At 45.9% G+C, this 20,939-nt stretch overlaps 2 protein-coding genes across 3 annotated transcripts in view; one reads left to right on the forward strand and one right to left on the reverse strand.

The window, feature by feature from the left end:
- Positions 1-20,939, reverse strand: part of farsb (phenylalanyl-tRNA synthetase subunit beta) — a 387,447-nt gene that overhangs the window by 361,870 nt on the left and 4,638 nt on the right. Inside the window, exons 13-18 of one of the 2 annotated variants that reach the window (XR_014597883.1) lie at positions 20,793-20,873; positions 20,513-20,605; positions 19,725-19,842; positions 19,004-19,156; positions 13,831-13,978; positions 12,594-13,463 (exon numbers count right to left, since the gene is read on the reverse strand). Coding sequence is in view for 1 of the 2 variants with exons in the window: in XM_084020121.1 (XP_083876247.1) it covers positions 12,692-13,463; positions 13,831-13,978; positions 19,004-19,156; positions 19,725-19,842; positions 20,513-20,605; positions 20,793-20,873 (1,365 nt within the window). In the remaining variant the exon portion in view is untranslated. Of the gene's footprint in view, positions 1-12,521; positions 13,464-13,830; positions 13,979-19,003; positions 19,157-19,724; positions 19,843-20,512; positions 20,606-20,792; positions 20,874-20,939 lie in introns of those variants that run through there. The other variant, XM_084020121.1, reaches the window with a different exon arrangement.
- sgpp2 (sphingosine-1-phosphate phosphatase 2) lies at positions 1,438-12,028 on the forward strand. Its single transcript, XM_084020147.1, has 5 exons — positions 1,438-1,769; positions 2,819-2,980; positions 7,986-8,165; positions 10,781-10,870; positions 11,317-12,028. The coding sequence occupies exons 1-5, from the start codon at positions 1,554-1,556 to the stop codon at positions 11,860-11,862; spliced, it is 1,194 nt and encodes a 397-aa protein (XP_083876273.1). The 5' UTR covers positions 1,438-1,553; the 3' UTR covers positions 11,863-12,028.

The raw sequence follows: 20,939 nt of genomic DNA on the forward strand, positions 1-20,939 counted from the left end.
TCGGCTGTGTGGGAATAGATGATGTAATGGCGGTGACTCCTCATCCTTCCTGAGAGTCCGAGCATCCCACAAAGAGAGAGGGAGGGGGGGAGAGAGAGAGGGAGGGGGGGAGACAGTGTCCTGAAAGACCCGTGAGGAGAGACTGTTGTTGTTCTCGTCGGTGTGGATTTACTCAGATAACGTTGGAAATGTCAGGATGCGGTAATTTGGTCAACTGGGGGACTTTCCACAAAACAGCATCTAAACACACCATCATCACCATCAAACACACTGTGATTATTTTGGGGATTGAGTGGAACAATGTGTTATTCTAAGATAATTTAATTTGATGAAGTCAGAAACATCATTTATTTCCTCATTTAGGTTCTAAATGTTGTAGAACCTTTACACTGTCAAAGAAACACACTATTAAAAAAAAAAACCTTACATTTCAATCAATCAAAAATCCCAGTTTCAATGCTGCTTCTGTTGCCTCCAAGTCTAGTCGTGTCCAAATCGCTAAATGAAGCGACAAGATAATTTACTCCAAACTGCACATGCACTTTCAACAGTGCATGCTTTCACGGGGAAAATGGCCACAAAAGGTCCCATTGAACGGTGTTCGAGTCATCTCCAAACCCAGAGGTTACTGTTCTTCAGTACGCCGTACAAGGTTATTTGATCTGAAGTGGACAGCCGTAAATCCTTAGGGTTTTATTCATTCTATTTACATCTCTGAGGCCAAACTATCAAACGTGTTCTTCCAACCCATAAGTCCCGACGTGACATTTTTACAACGGGTCAAGGGGGGGGTCAACCGTTCGATTGGTGTTACATGATGTTATTGAATGGTGGTAGTCATGCTGTTCATAAGACTTAAGCGATAGTGCCGACGTGACGAGTGAGTGAAGACGACAGTCCCCTGAAGAGGAGGAATACAGTTCTCAATTAAGGGGTCGTGAACTTTGACACGGTCCCCCTTTGTAGACACACATGAAGCCTCGTGAAACCCAGGAAACTTGAAAGCTGATGTCTGGGAGACACAGTGGATCACTGAATCACTCCTCATTCTCAAATGGTCCAATTTGCAGAGTTTGTGGTGAGCTATGAATAAGAAATCTGCATCTCCAGCGACCTCTTTAGAAATGACTGGACCTCTGTCAGCGAGAGACTGGCTCTGTATTAACGGAGCATTCAACATCCAAGTTCATCCATATGACCACGGTGATGGGGATGAAGCTGCTGGTGATGGAGAATCATATTTGAGTAATGCAGTCTCTTGTGTAGGCCTGTTCTTTGGTTCTGGTCAGTTGTCATTTGTAATGTTATTGAATCCCACATCAGCCTGTTTATCATGAGCTTCCCACTCTCTCTCTCTCTTGCAACATGTTGCTTATGTCTCTCACCAATGCAAAGGTCGGACAGACTATACCTGTTCGGCTACCCTCTAGCCCCGCCCCCCCACTGTGGCCACACCTGACGCGCGCAGCAGCCGCACCTGCAACCTGCCGGGGCCAACCCCGGAGATCACCCTCCATTGCACCTCTCCCGCACTCCCGTCTCGTTCGCCTGACATGCGGCAGGTCCTGGCTTATCTCCATGACTCGGAACTCGTGGCCCGGTTCCAGAGGCGATGCGGACTCTTCCTAGTCGAAGACGCGCATCACGACGGAAGCCGTGGGAGGAAGACGCGCGCTCCGCCTGGGAGCCCGGTCCGCGCCGAGGGGAGACGGGACCCCCAGGATAAGAATTCCAACTATAAATACGAGGAGAATGGCTGTGCCGTTGGGGTTAGTCGTTTATTAAAAACGTCGTTTTAATACAAACACAACTTTTCCACTGGAGCGCCTATAAGTTTGATGAGGACACATTTGGGGGTTCTTTAAACCTGGGAAATAAGAGTTACACATGCAACTAGTTTCGAGACGCAGGATCATCATGTATTTAAATGCTATGCAAAGCGAACGGTGACTGGCTTTTCTCGTTTGTCTGGGTGTCTGTAGCAGACACGGGATCCTCGGGACAATTACGTGCTGCTGCGGGTGTTTACATTCTTCTGGGTCTCCCTGCTTTCATGCGATTCATTCAGGCTATTAATAAGGCGAAGATGAACAACAAAGTTACATTCTACTCTATATGTTTAGGATTCCTTGATAACAGTAAATGGAGCTTCTTTAGGGTGCATTGTTTTCATGTGTATTCATATATTTCTGAAAATTAGAACTAGGGCTGTCAGATCCAGCATTTTTGGACTGTGATGACCACTTGTTTGCCCCATCGTTAAAGTGAAATACTCATTTTTTCTTGGTATTTGGTCATGTGCTTCTTTGACTATTTAAGTCCAATCCATTTAGACAAACTGGCTGCTATAAATAATGAAATGATATGATGAAGAATCTGATCTGATACCATATTACAGAAAATTGTCCTAACTGCTTGTCCTATCTTAAACTAACGGCTGTGTCCTGACCTCCTATCGTATCCTAAGAAATCCCAACTGTCAATGTGATTCTGGCGTCGGCACTCATCCTGTCATGCTATCTTATGTTGAGAATGTGCACCCGGCTGCTCGTATCTTTGATAAGAATGCTCTGGCTTGTTGGCCAATATGTAATATAAGCAGCTGCCTTCCTGTCACCAGCAGGAAAACACAAAAGAATGCAGGTCAATTTAATAATTATGGGTGACTAACTTGGGAAATCCCTAAATTCCTATCCTCTGGATTTTTCCGTAAATGTAGTTAGGAAACATGTTTCTGAGAAACCAAAACATCGTAAAGTCATCCTGAGATCAGATTGACACCTGGTCATTTCATCTCGTTTGTGTTTAATCTCTGCAGGCCTGCGGGACGCCCCAGTACGAGGTTAGGAACTGGCCACTTCACTTCCTCTTCCTGTTCTCGGCAGGCCTGGGGCACGAAATGTTCTACATCACCTGTCTGCCTTGCATACACTGGAACCTGGACCCGTTCCTGTGCCGCCGCCTCGTCAACATGTGGACTGTAAGTCAGAGGCCAGAGTCGTCGCGTTCGCTCCACAATGCCACCTCTTTTCTCTCCGCTCTTCATCTTCCTCTCTTCACCTTTCAACCTTTCACCCCTCTCTGCCTTCCAGTGACCCGTCTCTGACACCATCATGTTCATATATCCCCAGGCCTGGCGGGGTGGGGGGGCACTGGTGGGGCCAGCCTGACCGGGTCTCATGACATGATGAGAGGCCACACATGGGGACACATTAGTGGGAAAACCACTGCTAGGATTTCCCCTTCTTTAGATGGCTGTTCTGACAGCGTGCGGCACATCAGGACGAGACGAGCCTGAAAACGATCCCAGGGGGAATGCATGTGACACTTCCAGAGACACACAGTCAGCCATACACCCTCGGTCCTGCACTCGGCAGTGTGTTGTTGTGCCCTTTGTGTCCCCGCCCCCGGGCACTCGGTGGGTGCCCTGTGTCTGAACCCCTTGTTTGGCCCCCCCCCTTCCAGGGGAAGAGACACGATTCTTCTGGCATCCTGGCTTCACCAGGCCCCCCGTTTGAACTCCTTTCAAACTCACATAAACACCAACACACACATGCTCACACACCCCCGCCTCACCCGCTAATACACACTTGTTGCCCTCCCTCTAGTTAGACATTACCAGCCTCGCTCTGTTCTCCTCCCCCTAGTCTACCGGCAGAGAGTTTTATTGGCCTCATCAGCCGAGCTTTCTCTCCATTTGGTCTTTCGGCCCTCGGGGCGCATCACCCCTCACTTCCAACTTCTAACAGCACCCTGCCATTTTGCTGGTGGAGGTATCTGAAGGTTCAGGAGGAGTGTGCACATACACCCATCATGCAAACTAAGGCTTGTATGCATGAGCAAACACATTGCAGGCCCGTGACTGACACTGACACATACACACACACAAAGTCATTACACACACATGTCCCCTGTGCTGCTCACTACTCCCTGTTGCCTTTACTTGCAGGGTGACTTTGGTTGACTTAGAAAACAACAACTGTCATTAACCATATGGTCATGAATTACATTGCCGTGTTGTGTATAGCATAGTGTTATGCAAATGGTGCAGATCTCAAGTGGTACGTAGAGGGCATGCATCATGACGTGGATAACTAGAGAATGTTCAGAGAGCAGCTGCGTGTGAAGTTTTGACGTAATGCTGGCAGACGATGGTCAACGTTCAATCACGATAACTCACTCTATTCCCACAAAACTTCTATGAATAAAAAGACTTGTCACATAACAGCGTGACCCTGCAGTGATCACTACAAACAAGACTGCGGTCACTGCTGTTTGTACTGGCATCATAACTCAGCATTTGTCCGTCACAAAGTGGTTGAATATAACCAAAACAAATAAGAACCATTGATAAAGATAAATATTAACCGAGTTAGACTAGGTCTGTTTGAGGCTGGATCAGTTGGTGTGGACAGTCGGTCGATAAAAGTGTGAGTGTCATATGTGAAGTCCTCCGATCCAGTCACCAAATAATCACACCGTTGATGTTCAGCCTGCAGGTAATGGGGCAATTATTTTGCCACCCATTTCTTTGCCTCTGATGCCTCCGTTGGTTGGGTTGGTTAGGGTTAGTGCACCTGGGAAGGTGTGGTGACATCATCCTGTATAATTAGCCATGTGCTTCTGTTTGTTGCATTGGGCAACAATTGTATTTTTGGTGTTTGTGTTGGGATGACAAGCTGTGAGACAAATGGGACATTTTTTGCACTATTGGGGTCGTCAATGTTCACAACCTTACTTTAGGATGTTAGGTTGCTAACACTTGCTAAATTTGTATCATATTATAATTAGCATATTCTTTTTATTGTTTGTAAGAAAACAAGAGGAGTGTAAGTCAATGACTTTAAACCCAGAAGAAATGATTCTCCTGCCTTATTAAAGCTGTAGTAAAATGCATGAAAAAAACATGCTGTGGAGATATTATAGAGGAACACTTACATATCTGCAAAAAAAAAAAAAATCTTCTTGGTCCGTGAGAGCAGGCAGCAGAATGACTCCCAAAATGCCCATAGTACAAATGGACCGCTATTATGTACTACTGATGAGTTCTACAGTTATTTAAGGGTTTGGTGGATCTACTATTACAACCTAAGAGATTTATAGGGCGAGGAGTCACTCAGACATGTTGCCGTTTTGTGTATATGGGTCATTTATAATCAACAGTGTTGGAGAGTAGCTCTCTCCAAAATGTAATTATATCAGCACACCTTTAATAACCAGTACGGTTGTGGTAACTGGGCGGCCACGCATCACACAAATATGAACCAGCAATCAAATCAGCAACGGACAAAACAAACATCTCGTGTGGTTTCTCCAAACAGACAGTGACCGGTACACTCTTGCCCACACACACACACACACTCATCCACATGTTGACAGATCAAAGTCCAAAGCTGCGCTGGCGGCCTCGATCAATACACTTATTCACGAGGAAACACGCACACCCGGGCACAGCTCTCCGTCTGAGTGCGTGTCTTGACCTGTCTTTAACTCTTCCCTCAATGTGACCAGACTGTCCCTGGGTCAGTCCTTTGATGTGACTTGCACAAAGAGACACTGGCTCATGAGGCGGTTGAATCTGATGTTGTTGTTGATGGTGTGCCGGGGGGCTGAGGCGAGGGTATCGTATCATGCGAGCACTTGAACTGGTAGGCAGATTCATTGTGTGAAGGCCGGGGGAGGGGATGGGGGAGGGAAGGGGAGGGGGGGAGCACTGTGGATGATGTGCACACAGTATGGCTTGTTGTATGAATACACAGTCATGGGGAATGCATGGAGTCAGACGTGCTGAGCGGGTTCACCATTGTCGGCCCTTTTGTTTATTGTCCACTTGGCGGTGACACTCATTCTGCCTGGGTGAATGTGTGACAGACGCAGTGTAGGTAGATGCAAATATTGGAAGAATTAACTTTTTATTATTCATGCAAAAGCAGAGAGGGAGATGGGAAGGGACAATTTAGACATTGTTGTGAGAATGTTTCATTGCATTCCCTCCCTTATTTATCCAGGCCATGAGTATGGAGCTAGAGACTGGAGGCTATTAGCTTAACACCAACACTAAAAGCAGGAAGAAACTGCTGGCCTGACTCCAAAGATTAAAAAAAAAGGATACCAATTACATTTAAAGCTCATCACATCTTTGCTCTTACACAAACCAAAATATAAAAATGCCACATTTGTGTTTTTCACGGGGAGTTTTGTGAACCTAAAATTATGCCATGGATTTATAAAAAGAACTGGAGACAGTGTCTGAGTATAACTTCTGAGTATAAAATGTCCGGATCTTCCGGCGTCTTTCCGCACTGCCCATAGATCCGACGCCATAGATCCTTTAACCCCGCCTCCCAGGCTGAGAAAGGACAATAACTCTGATTTGGCTTTTAGTGTTGAAGATCTCATTATTTAAATGAGGAAGCACTTGCTTATACTGGTAAGTTGATCTGCTGAAGAACGGATGTCTCCTTCCACATGAAAAGGATTTTTGCCCAATGGCAAAATGACAGACCTGGAAAGTGTAATTCCACCATTTGGCCTCTATGACAAATCTGCTTCCAAGTCCAGCACTCTTCCTGCAGGCTTTGAGGGCTAGCCATTTCCCCCTGCTCCCAGTCCTGATGCTAGAACCTCAGCTCAAAGGGCCAGCTCAAGCTCTGTCCTTACTGCACAAATATCTCATATCATCATCTCAGTCACACTGAGCCCTGCCATCGACCTCCTCCACCGGTGGGATGACTGCGAGGCAGGCTTTATCGCCCCAGCATCAGCATTGGACTCCAATGCTCTTGTGCCTGAATAGATAGAAACAATAAGCCTGCATCTGTAGGTTTCATGGTTGCATGTCCAATCTCGGCTTCCACTCTTCAGTGCAGCCTTTTAACACCCGAGGGTTACAAATGTTCGCATATTTCTTTTGTCACTCTCTGTACTCCGTCTTCTCATCTGTCACCTACATGTGTGCCTCTCATAGGTCCTCTAGTGGCTCCACTAGCAGCGGGTCAGCGGACATACTTTCATATCTCATTCGCCATGGCAACAAGCGTGACACACACACACACGACACTGATAACGGCGTCAGTAGGGATGGTAATTACAACCTCTCCATTCTCCTCCTTAAACACACACATTAGCGTCTTTCTGGATCCCCCAACCCCCCCCTCAACCCGCTCCTCTCTAAGACAGCCGTTCATTAAATATACAAGGCAGAGCTTTAAATAAACCTGGAGCGGGAGCAGGCTGCCTGGGGATCTCATGAAAGAGAATAGGCAGCACATTTGGCAGGACACACACACACACACACCAATACTGATACCCCCCCTCCACACACACACACACACACACACACACACCTTGTACCAACAGTCCTCTGTCTGACCCCGCCAGCTCAAGACGCCGTGTCAGCAAACTCGGCCTTCTTCAATTCTTAGTTTCTTGCAATAGATTTGGTTTCTGTACGACTGCAGCATCTGCACTTTACACCAGGCCGGGCCTTCACTCCTGTACAGTTCTTTTTTGTTGAGTGGGAATGGGGATTACTTATTTATAAGGCCGCGTGGTTAGTTTTAGAGCACAGCCTGATCAGGACTTTGCTTCCTCTACTCATTATTTTATCACCATATTCCTCCATCTCTAATTTCTGCTTTTGTGGCCAGCTCGCTGCTGTATGTTTATGTAGCCCTTTTTGATATGTTAAGCCCTTAATTGAAATGATGCTGTCGACTTCTACATGTCAGGCATAGATGATACATCTATATTGTATGAAGACTATTTAAATTATCTACATTATTTAACTGGGGTCCAGTGGTGCAACAGAAAGATAAAATAATGGTTCTTATGCACATAGTATTATTCAAACAGAATTCATGTTTGAAAAAAGAGGATTTTTTTGTCAATTCCGTATGTTTTCCTAAAAATTCCATTTAAATATATTTGATTATATTTGGCGGGACCCTGATTCTGAGAGACACGCCTCCTCTCTCCTCTCACAGTTGGTGATGTACATCGGCCAGGTGATGAAAGATGTGCTGAAGCTGCCCCGGCCCCGCTGCCCCCCTGTGGTCAAGCTGGAGATGCGTGTCGACGCTGAATACGGGCTGCCCTCCACCCACGCCATGGCCGCCACCGCTATCTCCTTCACAGTTTTACTAAGCGCTCCGTCCAGGATACAGGTGAGCATCGCTGATTAAATACTGTAAAACCGCCACACAAGTGCTCTTAGCAGTTATGAGCTACCGTACCTGGGGTCCGGATGTCCGGGCCGGGGTTTTTACTGCAGGGGGGCTTGATTGTTGATGAAGTGGAGGTGTGTGGGTTCAGCTGCTGCTGGCAGTCAGGAGGACAGGCAGGAGGAGGTAACCAGGAGGACACGCCCAGCAGACACAGACAGGAGACACGAGGGAGGGGAAACAGGAAACACAAGGGAGATTAAGCCATAACCCTACAGGCATGTCCAATCGTATCCAAGAAGGGCCGGTGTGGGTGCAGGTTTTATGATTTAGCTCAGCACTACCTCATATGATCCAACTCATCAAGGTCTTGATTGAAGACCATGGTTGAATCAGGTGTCTGAGTGCTGGGCTAAAACAAAAACCTGCACCCACACCGGCCCTTCTTGGATATGATCGGACACGCCTGTCCTAACAGGAGACTATCGGCATCCAATGCCAAACACCAATGTTAAACCACCTCATGTGACCATAGTTCCATATATAGGCAACACTCTCACACATGTTTAATGTTACACTACTAACCTACCTTAGGTTTAGGCAACAAAACTACATAGTCGGTTTTGTAAAAAAAAATAAAAACCTAATAGTTCGGCTTAAAACTCTGAAATTGAAAGACAGAAGAGCTGTCTCCTGAGTGAAAGTCCTGTGTATGTGGACTCCCACAGACTCATTTGTTGAATGAGTCAATGCAGTTTCGGAAACATGATATTTAAGGAAACAGGGCTGACATAGATCATAGGTTGGATCTCTAATCCAGGTCCATTTGCTGAAGAAGACATAAGAAAAAGCAAATAAGAAAAGCTAACAAGTGGACCTTTGACGTTATATTATTAGCTTTGACATGATTAGTTATGTTTTCTTTCAATTAAAATCTATAATCTCTCCTGTGACTGATTATGGAAATATAACACTATTATTGTCCCATGAGATGCTGTGATATTAAACAGTAATATCCAAGGGGCAGAGAATATTTCTTCAACAAGCTTCACCGGTCAGATATTTAGAGACGGCAATTACTGTACATCGTTTCTTGATTGGCGACTCTGATATTATGACCGAGTCGGCGATGGCGACACTACTCATTCCTGTGACAAATGATATCACTGCCACTGCTGACTGCAAATGAGCTTGTGCATGGTTAGAGCCGTTAGATGTTGAAACATAATTGTGACAATAGGCATGTCATTAACTGTGCTATTAAATTGCCCTTTGAATTGCATGGATTAGCGAGGCCCCAGTTAGTGTTAGATGAGCCCATCCTAATGAAAGCCGCTTCTCAAGTGTTTAGTGCGAGGCGGCTCGAGGCACCGGGAGCCTGTGGATAGCAGCCGGCTCGCTGGCAGCTGAGTGGGAGGAAGGGAGTGGCCCCGCTGTCCATCAGAGTCCCGACTGAGCTGTTGGACAATGGGCAGGGAGGGGCGGAGCCAGCAGTCATCATCAGTCACCAGCGGCCACACCCGGGCCGCTGTTTGGTCTTCCGATGGACTCGACTGAGTCAATGACTGTCAGTCCCTCGTCTCCTCCTCCTCCTCCTCCTGACTCTTCCCTTCTTTATCAGTCCCACTCGGCTGCAAAGTCAATAAAACACTCTGTGGCTTAGTCGTCGGCCGTCTCAATCGAGACCCGTCTTATAACGATGCTGAATCCTGGTTTACAGCCTCCGCAGCTGTCAGCCTGATTTGTGAATTCACATCTCTTCAGCTATGTTGCCTTAACTTTTCATCGCACTGCCCTTCTCAACATCAGAGAAATTACCCAGGAGACACCCTGTGTACAGTAGAGCACTTAACCGTGGCCTGAAATTCCCCTGAACTCCCCCTAAACAGAAAAGAGCGTGCATTGCTATAGATGAGTAGCGGGCTGTTGCAGAGGCTCCTGAATAGCCACAAGGCCTCGGGGCAGCTCGGCCAGTTCCCGGAGCAGGTCGGAGGTCACGACAGTCAATCACTGAGTGACCCCCTCCTGTCCCCGGCATCCTTTGTGGCCATTCAAAAAACCCTAAAAAAACCCCTCTCTTCATGAACTACCAGTGAATAGGCTTCCAGCTGCAAAAGACAGGAAAAGACACAGGAAAAAAGGCAAAGAGGAGGAGAGGAGGAGGGGGGGCACAGGAGGGGAGGAGGAGGTAAATGAATACACAAGGCCTCTCTTCTCACTGTTATTGAAATGGAGGGGGGAACAAAACCTGCCGCCGTAGGTAAAGGAGGGAGGGGAGAGAGGATGGAGGGACAGTAGAGGAAGAAAGGAACCGCGACTTGATGACCGGCAGTACGTCAAGCCGTCAGAATGGACAAGTGGCAGACGGAGGAGTTACATCAGAGGATTGACGAATGGATGATTTGATCTCTAGCTAACAGGAAAAAGAGGAGGGGGGGGGATTTTAAAAAAGTATGCATGACATTCTACTTTCACAGATTTCATCTTTTATCATCAGGGAGTGGTGGTTGTCGTGTGTGTGTATGTGTGTGTGTGTGTGTGTGTGTGAGAGAGAGAGAGAAGTATCTACACGTCAGATGCTGTGATGGTTGGTGATAGCAAGTGTGTTTGTGTCCCAGTTTCAGTTCGAGCTGGGTCTCCTGATCGCCCTGACGCTGTCGTCTTTGGTGTGTCTGAGCCGCCTCTACACTGGCATGCACTCGGTTTTGGTGAGCCTGCCAACACACACACACACACACACACACACACACACACACACACACACACACACACACACACACACACACACACACACACACACACACACACACACACACACACACACACACACACACACACACACACACACACACACACACACACACACACACACACACACACTACAGCATCAGCATAAAACATTCAAGCTCGACAGTGGATTCATAATTCATATCCCTGTCTGGTTAAAACGTCTGAGGCTATGAGCCAAGCTTCTCAAAAAAAACGGCGCTTTATGTCATCTTCCCTTTGAAAATGTTGACATCATAATAATATGATTAACCTAAAGCCAGCAGTCAGTTGGCTTGGCACAGAGACAGGAAACGGAGTGATTAAATGCATTTGGAGGTATTGTTTCAGCGTTTCTGGAGAAACATTGTCGTTATTCTGCTTTCAGGACGTGATCTGCGGTGCTTTAATCTCAGCCGGCCTCCTGTTCCTCACCTACCCGTACTGGGAAACCTTCGACCGTCTCCAGCTCACCAGCAGCGTCTCCCCCATCGTGGCGTTGTCGCTGCCCCTCTTCCTCAGCTACGCGTACCCAGAGCTGGACCACTACAGCACCACACGGGGGGATACGACCACCATCCTAGGAGCGGGGGCCGGGTCCTCCGTGGGATACTGGGTGAACGAGCAGCTGGGCCAGACTTTCGAGCCCCAGGGGCCGCTACCGGTGCCCTTGCCCGCTCTGACGGCAAACACACTGGCAGTAGGTGGTGCCCGCCTCCTTGTGGGAGCCGCAGCATTAGTGGGAACTCGGCAGGTGGTGAAAACACTGAGCCTACGGATGTTGTATTGGTGGTACGGAGTGCCCAACAATGAGGAAGGCGCCAGAAGGAGGAGAGAGATCGAAGTGCCGTACAAGTTCGTCACATACACGGCAGTTGGACTTGTTAATTCTATAGTAGTCAACAGAGTCTTCATTCTGCTGCAGCTGCTATGACATTACCATAAAACTGACGTTCAATGACCTTAACTTACTGAAAAAAAACCCCTCATATTTATTTGAATGTGTATCAAATTACATTTTTTTAACACGTTACCTATAAATGAAATGATTCCCCGGCGTGTAACTGAAACAAAAGCAAATTAAATGTTTTGCTCACGTAGCGATGACGTTTTCTTTACGACTTCCCAGTTTGATAATTATTTAAGTTGCGTCATCAAGGCTGCAACACCGTTATGGCAGAGAAGTGTAGTACAGAAGCAACATGCTCATAACCGACCAGGAAAATCCTGCCAAACCAGTTTAAACGGAACCTGGCTCATTGCTTTCAATGACGCCCGTCTCTGTCCCCCAGGTCATACCACTTGGCGGTTAGAAGAGACCATCTGCTCCACCATGTTGGTCAGCTTACTGTGTGTTCAGGAGCGGTGCAGCAGTGAAAGAGTTAACCTCCCTTTGCTACAGTAGAGTTTGAAGGAATGCCGGAGCACCTGTCAGACTTCATTTACAAGACAGCGTGTTATCTGGCACAGAGCCCGTTCTTATGGGAAGCTGCAACACTTCCTGTGAGTCGACAGCGAGACGTCAGCATATACGGGCGAAGTCTGCGCTTGTCACCAGATGAGATGCAAAACAAAGGATTCAAAAGCTAGAAATTCAAAAGCAAGAATGGCTTTATTTGATGTCTGAATCATGTCTACCTCCTGAGGTTATTGTATTACATGGACGTTGGAATAGTGTGTTTCAGATGACATCGCCCATCTTAAGCCGAGACCAGCAGACATCAGATGGATCAGTACCATTCAGTACTCTGTGTCAGTATGATTCAGATCTTATTGAAGGCAGCCACATCCACAGACTGAACATATTCCTCAAAGGCGGTGATGGCTTCCTCCAGCAGATCCGTGCCCACTTTATCGTCCTCCACCACGCATCCTATCTGGAGCTTCTTGATGCCGTAGCCCACCGGGACCAGCTTGGACTGCCCCCATAGCAGCCCGTCCATGGCCACGCTGCGGACGCACTCCTCCACCTTGGCCATGTCCGTCTCATCGTCCCAGGGCTTGACGTCGAGCAGGATGGAAGACTTGGCGATCAGGGCTGGCTTCTTGGACTTCTTGGCGGCGTAATCTGCGATGCGCTGCTCCTTGATCCGATCCGCCTCGGCTTTCTCGGCGTCGTCGTCTGAGCCAAATAGGTCAATATCGTCATCGTCGTCACAGGCGTCATTAGTGGTAGCTGGGAGGACGAACTGACACTTAGCTGGCGGCAGGCTGGCTCTTTCCCGCTGGAAGGACTTGATGTGGTTATACCAGCGCAGGAGGTGGCAGAGGGTGGAGGGGGGAGAGGAAGGGATGGCGTTGAACACTGCCGTGTCAGCCTGGGATGGCGCAAAGCCCTCTAAGTAGCTTTTATCTGCCAGAAAATCACTGAGAGCTTCAAGGCCAGCTGCTGCACTCACGTCACCGAACACAGTGTTTGTGGAAGTCGGGCCGGTGCACGGAGCCCGCGAGGGTTCCTCCTGCGTGGGAAACTTGTGCTTGATGACTTCCTGCATGGGGACGTCATGCGTGAGGGTGATCTCAGCACTGTGGCCACTGGAAGAACCAAGGCAACAAAGCAACACGTAATGAGTCACTGGGTTTAATTGCCATGCACTAATCCCATGGCACAACTAACCTAAATGAGGACCAGGCATGCATGTTCAGGCCCACAGAGTGAAGCACGCTATTCACACCAAAAAACACAATAACCTTGTTAATTCTTCTGCCTTTAGTAGAAACAGCCTCGTTACTGATACAAAACACAGTTGTTCCACATAATGACTGGTCCTTTAGTTTCCCCCAGGCACTTCATGCACACTTCAAAAGGCTGTAATCGTTTTAACAAATTTAAGCATCACAAATCCCTAAATGCTTATGTATTTTTTTGAGTATGGGTTTAGGTATAGGAAGGTGAAATCACAGGAAGGGCTCGATGTCCATCTCCAGGGCCGAGCACGGCATGGTCAGCTCGAATCGGTTGATGACGTCTGGGTGGAGGACCCCGAGGCGCCCGACGCTCTTTCCACGGACGAAGATCTCTGCACAGCGACCGGGGAAGAAGGTGGCATCTAAGAGAAAAATAAAATAAAATAAAAACTATGAAACTGAAGTTACAGCATCAGCTTAAATTTTGATATAAAAATACCAAGAAATTGACTGTATCTTTTTGTATCCTGCCTATATTAAGAAGTGGATTATACACACACCTACACCTGGCACTGACTCTTCCTTCTCTTACTGAAGCCCATACCATCAAGGCACTTCATATCCAACAACATCTATCTATTTGTATCCCGACAAACTATTTCTACTAACATGCCATCTGTCGGATTGCTTCTTGGATCACGTCCCTACCACTATATAGTTGCAACACGCACACTTTAAAATGTATTTGGGAGAAGCTTGCATTTCACTTTAAAGTGTTGGCGACACCCTTGGTGTCGAGCGTTCAGCTTAGCTGGCATCACATCATCACGTATGATCAACGGTGACTTTATCATACAGCGTGGGCGGTACTGCGCTGCCGTTTTTGTTCCTTGCTTTTCTCTTGATGCGTTCACCCACATTGGTTATTAATGATCAGCGGTTACCAGCGTTCATTACTTCTGATTCAGATCTGATGTTCCGGTTTGCACAGCAGTGTCGGGAGTGAAGGTCACTCCGGCCCTCGATGGTGAGACGAAAACACGCTGCTCATTTGGGAGACGATCGCGGTGCTCGAATAACCGACGTGCAAACAGAGAGACGGACTTGTCAAGAGATTTAACAAGATACAGGGGTTGCCGTGACAACAGCCCCACACACAGATACATGGCATTCTCCCATAGTGCACTGCTTCTTCCCACGCTGCCTTGCTAATGGGTTCCAGAGCCCACTGGTTAGATGTTCACTCATTACTATGGATGAAGGCACACAAATCTTTCAATCTAGAGTGTGTGTGTGTGTGTGTGTGTGTGTGTGTGTGTGTGTGTGTGTGTGTGTAAAAACCCCTTCGTTTATTTCAGTCGCCTGTTCTGTCTGTTAGGTGTATTAGGGGAAAAAAAAAAATACAATAATTCGGTGGAATGTTCTTGCGTCGGTTCACACGTCATCTGAGCCAGATGCCATGGCAACTATATAAATAGCTCTGGTACATCTTAAATAACCAATCAGTCAATGAAAAACCCGCACTTGAGCCCGGCCACTTTCCGCCCACTCTCCTCTAACTTTCAGCAAAGCTCCCCACAGGAAGGAGAGTCAGACGGTTCGTCCACGTTTGCCATCATTTTGCCATTTAGACAACAGGACACAGGTTCTTACTGGAGCGACGAGGACCTGCAGTGAAACGAATGCCTCGTCCTGCAAATCAGTGACTTTCAGTGATGATTAATACGGCTTTTAGTGTTGAGCTTTGAGCTCTTGTTTGCGGTTTTTATGGGTTTGAAAGAATACATTTCTGTTGAGTATCATCACGATTAAAGAATGATTGCAGGTCTTGTTTACAGAGTTTCGTTTGTTATGTTCACGTCGTGCTAACCAAAGTAATTGAAGAGATATGAGAATGTGGCGACACTTCCAAAACGTCCTGAAGGGAAAACAACACGAGCAGACAGACGCCCGATAAAGAATAAGGGGGGAAATATTCTACAATTCTGTTATTTTCCACAAATCCTAAAGAACAAAACCAATGTGTTAGTCCACCCCTCAATATATTCTGTCTTCCCCAGCGTGTCTGCTTGTCAGCCCCAAGCCTATTCACATCTACTATATCCATGTCATATATAATAAAATATTATGTTTCACTTCTTAAAATAAAAACAATGGCCCGGGCACTGAAGCTTTTAACAATGGTGCATCTGTTGGGGACTATTTTCAGATACAGATTAATACACATTTGTTGCTCTTGTAAGAATCCATAGCAGCAGGATGCTGTATGTGGGATCGAGTCAAAATAATCAGTGCGTTCATGGTAATGAAGAAACATGTGATCCAGTGCAACAGTGTGGCTCATTCATGTGCTTTTTATAGTCGTTTGTGGACAACAATGGAGCTCTATGGCACAGATCATATTTGTTAGTGGGATTACTTCAATTTGGGTTTGGGGTTTTTTTTTTGTTCACAATCATAAATGAATAACAGCAATTCATTTTGTGAGTGCAATCATTTTCGGCTGCAGCGGGCATCTCTAACAATCCACCGTACACTACCACGTTGGTGAACATTGGTAGCTTTTAGCAGCTCAAGAGCCAGATTTTCCGCATCAAGAGCTGGTAGAGGCCAAAAACCCAGCTGAAACAAAAACAAACAACATACAAATGATGTGTTTCTTTGTGGCCGCTGGATGTATAAATAAGCCGGTTTGCCATTTCAACTTTAAAATGTTATGACATGTTTAAGCCGTTTGTGCTGACAGCTCGATTCTGCTGCTTACAAGTGGCAAAAACCAATAGCAATTCCATCAAAACAAACATCATTACTAACGTAAAATGGACAAAAGAAGAGTCACGTGAAGGCGGTCTCGTTCCTAACAAAAGGGAGTGCGGGCCAAGATTCTGCATTGGACACAGTTGTTAAGTGAAACGCAGGCATCTGCCTCTTAAGTGGTTTCTTCCTCCACTTCTGATCCCCTGACTCGTTATTTCATCCCTTTTGCCCTGCTAAGTGGAGGAAACTCCGCTGACTTGTATTCCCTCGGCCCCTCGCTCTCCCCGTGCCGGGAGTGACGGTGAGTTAGCTGCGGTGCCGTTTCAGCCTGCTGACTGACACATCCTCAGGGTGCGTGTCTGAGTCAGGTGAGCTCTTAGGACTGGGTCATGACCTTGTAATGGGGTGAAGGACACGCTGACATATGTGTGTGTGTGTGGGGGGGAGGGGGCTAATGGCGCATGAATTGTTGAAAATAATAGCAGAGAAGACCGGCTGAGTGGGAGCGATGAGTCCAGTGTGCTCCTTTTATAAGTGTGGTTGTGTCTGCGCCTGTCAGATGGACAGTCTAAGCACCCGTGGGTGGGTGTTGTATGTGCCAGTCTCAGACTTGCTGCTCAGCACTGCAGTGGGTGACGTGACTCCCATGCACTCTCCCACACTGCAGACTTTACACGCTCTCATACCCTTTTCTTGCTTTCCCCCCCAGCCACGGCTCTCCCCCCCTCCTCCCCCCAGTCTCGTCTCATCCCTTCTTCCGCTCCCCTGTCAGCCTTCCCTTCTCCCCGCTGCCCTCATGCACTGATACTTGAGCCCATTGATTTGCAGCCTGAATGGGCCAACACAGTATATATCCTGCAGAGTGACCTTGGAGCATGCGACCGAGGGGAGAGGGTTGTGAGTGGAGAGGTAGGTAGGGCGGAGCTAGGGGGACAAAGTATGGGACAATTCAGGACTGAGCGAGGAACACAAAACCCAAATCATGTTTGAGAGTCTCTGGGAAAATTGGAGCCAGAATGTCGACGGATTTGAGTGCAAAACAACAGGCTGGGAGTGATGATGCAGCACGACTTAGCGAGCCATCTCACTCACGGAGACTTGAGAGAGAAAACCTTTGAAGTGTGCACTCTTACTCAGATGTATTTCATCATTAGAGACGCAGCGGAGATGTCTGAAACGAGTTCTTGGCCCACAACTAGAGACACGAGTGCTGACGCGACTTTCATTGAGCGCAGTATTAAACCACCATCGACTGAACATGAGTTATTAGGGACGCAATCAGTTAGTGCGGAGCCCATGACCTACAGTACATCTTTTTAAAGTGATTGCCATTTTAAATGCGTTATGCAAACATTGTCAACAACGTGTTGTCACACACGTTCTAACATAACCCTGTAAAGGCTATCTGTCCGGACTAAAACCTCATAAAACTCTAAAACTTAAACGTGATGTTCCACAACTGTGCTGGCCAGTTGGAAACCTTGAAAGCTGCAGAGATGACATCGCTTTTACTGGTAGCGTGGGTTCCTCCGAGAAGCAAGAGGGGAACATTGAGGCTTCATTACATGTGAGCTACAAGCAATGTCATATTTTAAATCAAAAATATAAAACAGAAAATATGGTTGCCATTTTTAGCCACCCTATATTTTGAGTAATTCAGATACTATGCAGTTATACGTGAAAATGTGACATGCATATGTCATGTGTGTGTTGTACATGCTTGCATTATAATTTTCCAGCCAGCTCAAAGGACTTCCAAAATGCTCTGTGTTTTTCGTTCATCTGGTTCTTTGTCATTCGTTTGTGATGTTGACGGGTTATTTGAACTTTCCAACCCGCAGTCAAACGACTTCATATGCCTGCCGTCGTCTCTGAAACAGATGCCCGTGTGCACGCAAGTAAACGCACCACTGCAGCGTTGTCACGTGCATCGCTGTTCCGTTCCCGTTCTGACTGACAGCAATATTTAAATATCACAAATGCAACAAATAGTCCGTTTGGCATCTCTATTTTTTATTCTTGGACTTTAATTCCAAGAAGAATCAGTTGCCAATTTGTCAAAATGGTTGCCAATAGCAACCTGGCATCCGTTACTGTTGGGCCCAAAACAGTCATTCATTTAAAAATTACAATTTTTTAAAAAATTTTAATTACAACCGAGACAATGTTTTCTGACAGAGATAGATATTTGGAGGCGTGAAATAAAATCAAAGATATATTAACCAATAGGAATAAAATAAAAAATACATAAAATAGATATGAATCTCTTAGATGTTAAGAATGGTGACCGACATACATACTCAGCTGGACATTTTACAGTTAATATCAACTAAATCAGTCGCTGCTCTCTGGTGGAGAAACTATGTAATGGAAACACTTTTTCTTAATGAGCTCAAACCTCAAGCCTCTGTATACAATTCCTTGTTACTTATCAGCTGACATACACAGTGATACGATATATCTACAGTGAGCTAATATCGTCCAATCGTAGCGTACAATACGATGAAGCAGAAATGCGTTAAGTACTTTAAAGCTTTGGAGCGCATCAGAACTATTTCATCAACCCAGAGAATGCAGAAATCACAGGGATTTTCTCCTCCCTGGATAAATCCAGTCTCTAGCTCTTCAGTATATTCCTTTGGACCTAATTGTTATTTTCCCTCCCCCTCCCTCCTCTCAAGGCTTCTTACCGTCCGCAGCCTGAATGTGGTAGCCGTCCCCGCGGTCCGACTTCACCTCCAGCAGTTGCATGGCTCGGTCGAGCAGGCCGTGGATCACCTCGAAGCCCGGACTCTTGTTGTAGTACACGGCACAGAAACGCCGGCTGTTCCTCGCCCCGACGTCTGGTGGGTGGGATGAGGGAGAGGGAGTGTTAGGGAGATTAAGAGCAGTATACCAATGACTTTCTAAGAAAACAAGTCAACAGTCAGATATCTGCAAGCAAGTGTCAAGATATAATGAAAATGTATGCTTTTTTCTGTTTATTTTTCTTACATTTTAAAAAGAATGATGACAGTGGCGAGGTTATAAATGATGTGTACTTACTTAATAATTACTTATAATTATGCACTACGGCTTTTATTGTGTCTCATTGCAATTGCTGTGTATCAAAGCGATCTGAGGGAGAAGGTATTAAACTCTATGATGAGCTCTAATTAGATTATAATGAGACACCTTGTTAGGATTTCTCATAATTATATACATTAAGTCACTGGAAGCAACAATCGAACAGTTGGAATCTTGGTATCTAAAAGATGTTTGAGACATTACAAAACCCAACAAAACAAAAAAGATCAGAGTAGAATTTGACCCGCTATTATTAGCTATCACTAGGCAACAAGTCAGGTACAGTTTGTGAAACGCAGGACGACATTATTTTACCTCCATCATGTCACTCATGCAGATGCTTACCTTTGGTCTCGTCCTTCAGCACCACATCAGATATCTCAAACAGTTTGAGGGGAAGGGGCATCTTCCTGTTGGCAGCGATGGTTTTCAGCAGGCCTGGCAGCAAGGTGGTGCGCGCCACCTGGTGGTGACAAACGGTGGGAACACTGATCACGGGTTCCATGAATGTCTTTCTTATTAAATTAGTATTTTTCCTCATTTCTAAAAAACATCCTCCAGACTTTTAATGATTTTTTCGAACAAAAATTAACCAAAAGTATCAAAGAAGTACAACTTTCTCGATTCAATGTCAACATTTTCAGGCTTTCAAAGAAAAATATTATTGTAACTTTTCAAATTATGTATAATCTGAAAACATTACACAACAGTAGTTTGCACTGCCGCTACAAATAAGGTTTCATTCTGTGCTAAAATTAATTAGTTTCCACTAGGCACACAGAAAATATTTATTTACCCAAGTATGAGCAATATGAAGATCAATTACACAGAAGTGAAACTGCTCATCCTCTCCTGCTGAACTACAAATATATATTAGAGCCACAGGGCACAGGCCTTTAGATTACTCTCTTTACTCACAACACATTCAGGTAAAAACCTTTTGGATCAACATCACTGGATCTCACTGTTTCTTTTTTAAACTAAATTGTGGATGGATAGACTTGTTTTTCTTTTTTTCATTTAAAGCATTACTTTCTTTTAAGGCTAAGTCTCTAAATAAATTAATATCTATTTTTCTGTTTAAAAAATATTGCTGTTTTATTGAGACAATATCTTGTGATATTCTTCTTTACCTGGAATTCAGCTGTCTTGGGGTTGGAGATATGAACCGCCCTGGTCTCTGAAATCTTCTTCCCAAGCTTGTCTGCTATGTCTTCTTTGGAACACTACAGGAAAAGAGAGGGGGGCAAATTCCTTTGAGACATTTTCAAGTGAGACGATGTAACTTTTTGGCTGTAGCAGCAGAACCCCCGAGGGTGTGTTTTACTGCTTATGAACTCAGCTTTTCATTTATAAGAGGATGACTGTTATTTCCCCACTCCAAAGATGTGCATCTTTGTGTCTCTTTCTTACTAGGGCAAAGTTGAGGGCCTCCGTGAATCCGGCAGCCGCCAGGTCTTGTCTCAACAGCTCTGTCAGTTTATTCAGTGGGAACTGTGAACATGTGGAGCAAATGCATGAGGAAAAAACACACCATATTTGACAAGATGTAATGGAATT

The sequence above is a fragment of the Eutrigla gurnardus genome, assembly GCF_963514095.1.
Source record: "Eutrigla gurnardus genome assembly, chromosome: 10".
NCBI lineage: Eukaryota > Metazoa > Chordata > Actinopteri > Perciformes > Triglidae > Eutrigla > Eutrigla gurnardus.